Genomic DNA, 7,500 nt, shown 5'->3' with positions numbered 1-7,500 from the left:
CACAACACACACCTCTGTCTGTCCCATCCCCACAACACACAGCTCTGTCTGTCCCATCCCCACAACACACAGCTCTGTCTGTCCCATCCCCACAACACACACCTCTGTCTGTCCCATCACCACAACACACAGCTCTGTCTGTCCCATCCCCACAACACACAGCTCTGTCTGTCCCATCCCCACAACACACAGCTCTGTCTGTCCCATCCCCACAACACACAGCTCTGTCTGTCCCATCCCCACAACACACAGCTCTGTCTGTCCCATCACCACAACACACAGCTCTGTCTGTCCCATCCCCACAACACACAGCTCTGTCTGTCCCATCCCCACAACACACAGCTCTGTCTGTCCCATCACCACAACACACAGCTCTGTCTGTCCCATCCCCACAACACACACCTCTGTCTGTCCCATCCCCACAACACACACCTCTGTCTGTCCCATCCCCACAACACACAGCTCTGTCTGTCCCATCCCCACAACACACAGCTCTGTCTGTCCCATCCCCACAACACACAGCTCTGTCTGTCCCATCCCCACAACACACAGCTCTGTCTGTCCCATCCCCACAACACACACTTCTGTCTGTCCCATCCCCACAACACACACCTCTGTCTGTCCCATCCCCACAACACACACCTCTGTCTGTCCCATCCCCACAACACACAGCTCTGTCTGTCCCATCCCCACAACACACAGCTCTGTCTGTCCCATCACCACAACACACAGCTCTGTCTGTCCCATCCCAACAACACACACCTCTGTCTGTCCCATCCCCACAACACACACCTCTGTCTGTCCCATCCCCACAACACACACCTCTGTCTGTCCCATCACCACAACACACAGCTCTGTCTGTCCCATCCCCACAACACACACAGCTCTGTCTGTCCCATCACCACAACACACACAGCTCTGTCTGTCCCATCCCCACAACACACAGCTCTGTCTGTCCCATCACCACAACACACAGCTCTGTCTGTCCCATCCCCACAACACACAGCTCTGTCTGTCCCATCACCACAACACACAGCTCTGTCTGTCCCATCCCCACAACACACACCTCTGTCTGTCCCATCCCCACAACACACACAGCTCTGTCTGTCCCATCCCCACAACACACAGCTCTGTCTGTCCCATCCCCACAACACACAGCTCTGTCTGTCCCATCACCACAACACACAGCTCTGTCTGTCCCATCCCCACAACACACACCTCTGTCTGTCCCATCCCCACAACACACACCTCTGTCTGTCCCATCCCCACAACACACACCTCTGTCTGTCCCATCCCCACAACACACAGCTCTGTCTGTCCCATCACCACAACACACAGCTCTGTCTGTCCCATCCCCACAACACACACCTCTGTCTGTCCCATCCCCACAACACACACCTCTGTCTGTCCCATCCCCACAACACACACAGCTCTGTCTGTCCCATCACCACAACACACAGCTCTGTCTGTCCCATCCCCACAACACACGCTGACCAACTCAAGTTGTTTAGTTGAGATATGGAGGTAGCTACATTAAAGTCCGATAGCAATGTCAGGCCATATGAAAAGTCATGTGGCGGTCAGAGTAAAATATAAATCTCTTTCTGTTTCTGATCTATCACCTGATCTATTTCGAGCAGAAGGAACAGGAGGAAGTGAGGATGGAGATGTTGGAAAGCAGAAGCATAGCACTACATGCATCATTGAGTGTCCACTAAATGACATCATGTAATGTACATGCATGTACATGCAAGCTCACGTGTCTTCTTGTCTGGTGTATACTCTCTCTTTAAAGGTGCTGGACGTGAATTTTTCTTTGTTAAAATAAGTGTTTAAATAGCTTAACATTCCCACAGCCATCACTGATATAGTGTTAGGGTTAGGGTTAGGGTTAGGGTTTAACGTGGGTGTCCCAGTCCCTCTGCAGTAAACACAAAATAGATGTGCGGAATCCTCTCTCCTGATTGGATAAAAGTGGGATGGGATCCTCTCTCCTGATTGGATAAAAGTGGGATGTATTTTCTGTATACTGCAGAGCAGCTTTAGTTTCTACTTTATTTTAATACCACCTTTATGTGGAAGAGGGAGAGGGGTAACAGGAGTTTAACATGTTGAAGAGTTCATCTCACTACAGTAATATCAGTCCTTACTGTCAAGCATAGCCTATAACTAGTTGAACTGACATGAATCTGTAATAGGTTATTTTCTACAGGGTGAAAAGTAGGATATCAACATGACACTGTGTAAACTCCATCTGTCCTCTATAGGAAGAAGAGGAGGAGATCAAGCTGGAGATCAACATGTTGAAGAGTTATTCCCACCACAGAAACATCGCTACTTATTACGGAGCTTTTATTAAGAAAAGTCCTGCTGGACAGGACCACCAACTGTGGGTTAGTAAACTACGTTCTTTTTATTTATCTAGACTGATCTATTTATCTGTTTTTTCAAATGGGATCGCCCTGGCCTGAGCTGGCCTTTTAGACCCTTTTAGTTTCCTGTCATTAATCTAGTCACATCTCTTTTTTTTAAGCCCGTATGACATCATCAGTATGACATCATCAGACATTTCTGTCATGTTCTTATGTGTTTGCATGAAAGAGCACGAGACAGCAATGACCACAACCTTGGAAAATGGCATTGGCATTGATGACTGTCTAAATGACCTCCCCCTCTCTCTCTTCCCTCCTCTCTCATCTCTCTCTCCTCTCTCTCTTCTCTCTCTCCCTCTTCTCCCTCTCCCTCTCTCTCTTCTCTCTCTCCCTCTCTCCCTCTCTCTTTCTCTCCATCCTTCCAGTTGGTGATGGAGTATTGTGGAGCTGGCTCAGTGACAGACTTGGTGAAGAAGACCAAGGGAAACTGTCTGAAAGAGGACTGGATAGCATATGTCTGCCGAGAGGTGCTCAGGGTAAGGTCAACATTCCTTCCTGCTTTGCCACCTCAAAACGGTTGCTGTGAAAATTGCCTACAGAATACAACATACCGTAAAACATCAAATAAACGCCCGGGTCATTGCTCTCCTCTTCTCCCTCTGCCAAACAGCTGGAGAAAGTAGCCTAGTAGTACACTCGCATCTCTCCTCTGCCCCTCCCAAACCAGAAGTCAACACACTGCCCACGTCATTACCGTGAGTGACTGTGAATTCAGTCTGAGCGCAACACAAAAACATACCGTAATACAAAAAATACCCGGCGTCTATTTGGGACCAGCGTTTATTTACCAAAACATGTAGCCAGACCCGGCGTCTATAAGGGACCGGCAACTATTTGGGACCAGCGTTTATTTTATATTTTATAAGTTTTACGGTATCAAAATCATGTCATAACATCAACGAGAAGAGGGCAAACTGACACTGGTACTTGTTTATGTTTAGTGGTCAGTATCTTGCTTATGTTTGCCCACTTTGACTTAAGTGAATCATTGATGTTTCTTTCCACTCCATACTTACAGTAAAGGGGTGTTTTCAGAGCCTCGTCTGTAAGATGTTAGGGTTATGATTACAGAGAGATCACAAGGTCCTGAGAAAGTTTCCCACATGTTTCCTCTGCTTGCTGTGTTGGTGTTTATCTTATGGCTCCACTAAGGTCGCTTTCACATATAAGCTGGTGGACTGGATTGTTTCATTTTTCATTTGGTCTCGTTCGTTTTCACACATGCCATTTTCCAAGCACACCAAACCTTCTAAACAATGTCACGTGGTCGAAACGGTCACTCGTCTATTGGACAGAATAGAGAGGGGAAATCTCTCCTCTTCTGCCGCCTTGCCCGCTGACGGCTGACTGAACAACACAAGTGAATCCGCGAAACACAACCCATAGAGAACCTCACACACCTCCTTTATGCGATCTTGGGATTTCTGGTTTTACTTTGGTGTTATACTATCAAATAAATATTTGACAAGAATGCGCCCAATATGAGCAGCAGATGAGGCAGCGAGCTGTTGGGTCCAACATCATTCTGCAGATGAGACGAGACGAGCAAGGAAGTCCGGTGCGCACCGACCCGTGTGTGTGTGTGTGTGTGTGTGTGTGTGTGTGTGTGTGTGCGCACCGCAGTGTTTTGCTTCCTTCTACCGCCTTCTACTCATGATGCACTGCCTTTCCTATGTTTGCTCTTGTGTTTGGTTCGGTTTGCTTTCACACCACAAACGAACCGCGCTAGAGTTCACTTGCAAACGAACCGAGACCCACGTTTTCAAGCGGACCAGAGTTGGCTTGTTTGTTTCCGCAACAGAGTTCGTTTGCGCTTTCGCACCACCCCAAACGAAGCGCACTATCCGAGGAAATGAACTCTGGCGCATTTAATGCGGACCAAACAGCTTATATGTGAAAGCGACCTAAGAAACTTACACATACACAAAGAAAACACACAAGGGGATTAACCAACACATCTACACATACACAAAGAAAACACATAATGATTAACCAACACATCTACACATACACAAAGAAAACACACAATGATTAACCAACACATCTACACGTACACAAAGAAAACACACAATGATTAACCAACACATCTACACATACACAAAGAAAACACACAATGATTAACCAACACATCTACACATACACAAAGAAAACACACAATGATTAACCAACACATCTACACATACACAAAGAAAACACACAAGGGGATTAACCAACACATCTACACATACACAAAGAAAACACACAAGGGGATTAACCAACACATACTGTATACACATACACAAAGAAAACACACAAGGGGATTAACCAACACATCTACACATACACAAAGAAAACACACGATGATTAACCAACACATATACACATACACAAAGAAAACACACAAGGGGATTAACCAACACATCTACACATACACAAAGAAAACACACAATGATTAACCAACACATCTACACATACACAAAGAAAACACACAAGGGGATTAACCAACACATCTACACATACACAAAGAAAACACACAAGGGGATTAACCAACACATACTGTATACACATACACAAAGAAAACACACAAGGGGATTAACCAACACATCTACACATACACAAAGAAAACACACGATGATTAACCAACACATATACACATACACAAAGAAAACACACAAGGGGATTAACCAACACATCTACACATACACAAAGAAAACACACAATGATTAACCAACACATCTACACATACACAAAGAAAACACACAAGGGGATTAACCAACACATCTACACATACACAAAGAAAACACACAAGGGGATTAACCAACACATACTGTATACACATACACAAAGAAAACACACAAGGGGATTAACCAACACATCTACACATACACAAAGAAAACACACGATGATTAACCAACACTTCTACACATACACAAAGAAAACACACAAGGGGATTAACCAACACATACTGTATACACATACACAAAGAAAACACACAAGGGGATTAACCAACACATCTACACGTACACAAAGAAAACACACGATGATTAACCAACACATCTACACATACACAAAGAAAACACACGATGATTAACCAACACATCTACACATACACAAAGAAAACACACAAGGGGATTAACCAACACATCTACACATACACAAAGAAAACACACAAGGGTATTAACCAACACATACTGTATACACATACACAAAGAAAACACACAAGGGGATTAACCAACACATCTACACATACACAAAGAAAACACACGATGATTAACCAACACATCTACACATACACAAAGAAAACACACAATGTTTAACCAACACATCTACACATACACAAAGAAAACACACAATGATTAACCAACACATCTACACATACACAAAGAAAACACACAAGGGGATTAACCAACACATCTACACATACACAAAGAAAACACACAAGGGGATTAACCAACACATACTGTATACACATACACAAAGAAAACACACAAGGGGATTAACCAACACATCTACACATACACAAAAAAAACACACAAGGGGATTAACCAACACATACTGTATACACATACACAAAGAAAACACACAAGGGGATTAACCAACACATCTACACATACACAAAGAAAACACACGATGATTAACCAACACATCTACACGTACACAAAGAAAACACACGATGATTAACCAACACATCTACACATACACAAAGAAAACACACAAGGGGATTAACCAACACATACTGTATACACATACACAAAGAAAACACACAATGATTAACCAACACATATACACATACACAAAGAAAACACACAAGGGGATTAACCAACACATCTACACATACACAAAGAAAACACACGATGATTAACCAACACATCTACACATACACAAAGAAAACACACAAGGGGATTAACCAACACATACTGTATACACATACACAAAGAAAACACACAATGATTAACCAACACATATACACATACACAAAGAAAACACACAAGGGGATTAACCAACACATACTGTATACACATACACAAAGAAAACACACGATGATTAACCAACACATATACACATACACAAAGAAAACACACGATGATTAACCAACACATATACACATACACAAAGAAAACACACAAGGGGATTAACCAACACATATACACATACACAAAGAAAACACACAAGGGGATTAACCAACACATACTGTATACACATACACAAAGAAAACACACAATGATTAACCAACACATCTACACATACACAAAGAAAACACACAATGATTAACCAACACATACTGTATACACATACACAAAGAAAACACACGATGATTAACCAACACATCTACACATACACAAAGAAAACACACAATGATTAACCAACACATACTGTATACACATACACAAAGAAAACACACGATGATTAACCAACACATCTACACATACACAAAGAAAACACACAAGGGGATTAACCAACACATACTGTATACACATACACAAAGAAAACACACGATGATTAACCAACACATCTACACATACACAAAGAAAACACACAAGGGGATTAACCAACACATACTGTATACACATACACAAAGAAAACACACAAGGGGATTAACCAACACATACTGTATACACATACACAAAGAAAACACACAAGGGGATTAACCAACACATACTGTATACACATACACAAAGAAAACACACAAGGGGATTAACCAACACATACTGTATACACATACACAAAGAAAACACACGATGATTAACCAACACATCTACACATACACAAAGAAAACACACGATGATTAACCAACACATCTACACATACACAAAGAAAACACACAAGGGGATTAACCAACACATACTGTATACACATACACAAAGAAAACACACAAGGGGATTAACCAACACATCTACACATACACAAAGAAAACACACAAGGGGATTAACCAACACATCTACACATACACAAAGAAAACACACAAGGGGATTAACCAACACATATACACATACACAAAGAAAACACACGATGATTAACCAACACATACTGTATACACATACACAAAGAAAACACACAAGGGGATTAACCAACACATATACACATACAC

The 7,500-nt window shown here is 42.7% G+C and overlaps 1 protein-coding gene across 1 annotated transcript in view; it reads left to right on the top strand.

Moving 5' to 3' along the window:
* Positions 1-7,500, top strand: part of LOC310790651 (mitogen-activated protein kinase kinase kinase kinase 4) — a gene marked incomplete at its 3' end in the record, with an annotated part of 104,706 nt that overhangs the window by 24,944 nt on the left and 72,262 nt on the right. The window contains exons 4-5 of the mRNA XM_083652362.1: positions 2,268-2,393; positions 2,798-2,908. Of these exons, the coding sequence (XP_083508488.1) occupies positions 2,268-2,393; positions 2,798-2,908 (237 nt within the window). The remainder of the gene's footprint in view (positions 1-2,267; positions 2,394-2,797; positions 2,909-7,500) is intronic.

The sequence above is a fragment of the Poromitra crassiceps genome, assembly GCF_964638095.1.
Source record: "Poromitra crassiceps genome assembly, chromosome: 15".
Lineage (NCBI taxonomy): Eukaryota > Metazoa > Chordata > Actinopteri > Beryciformes > Melamphaidae > Poromitra > Poromitra crassiceps.
This window is presented reverse-complemented; position numbering and strand designations above follow the sequence as displayed.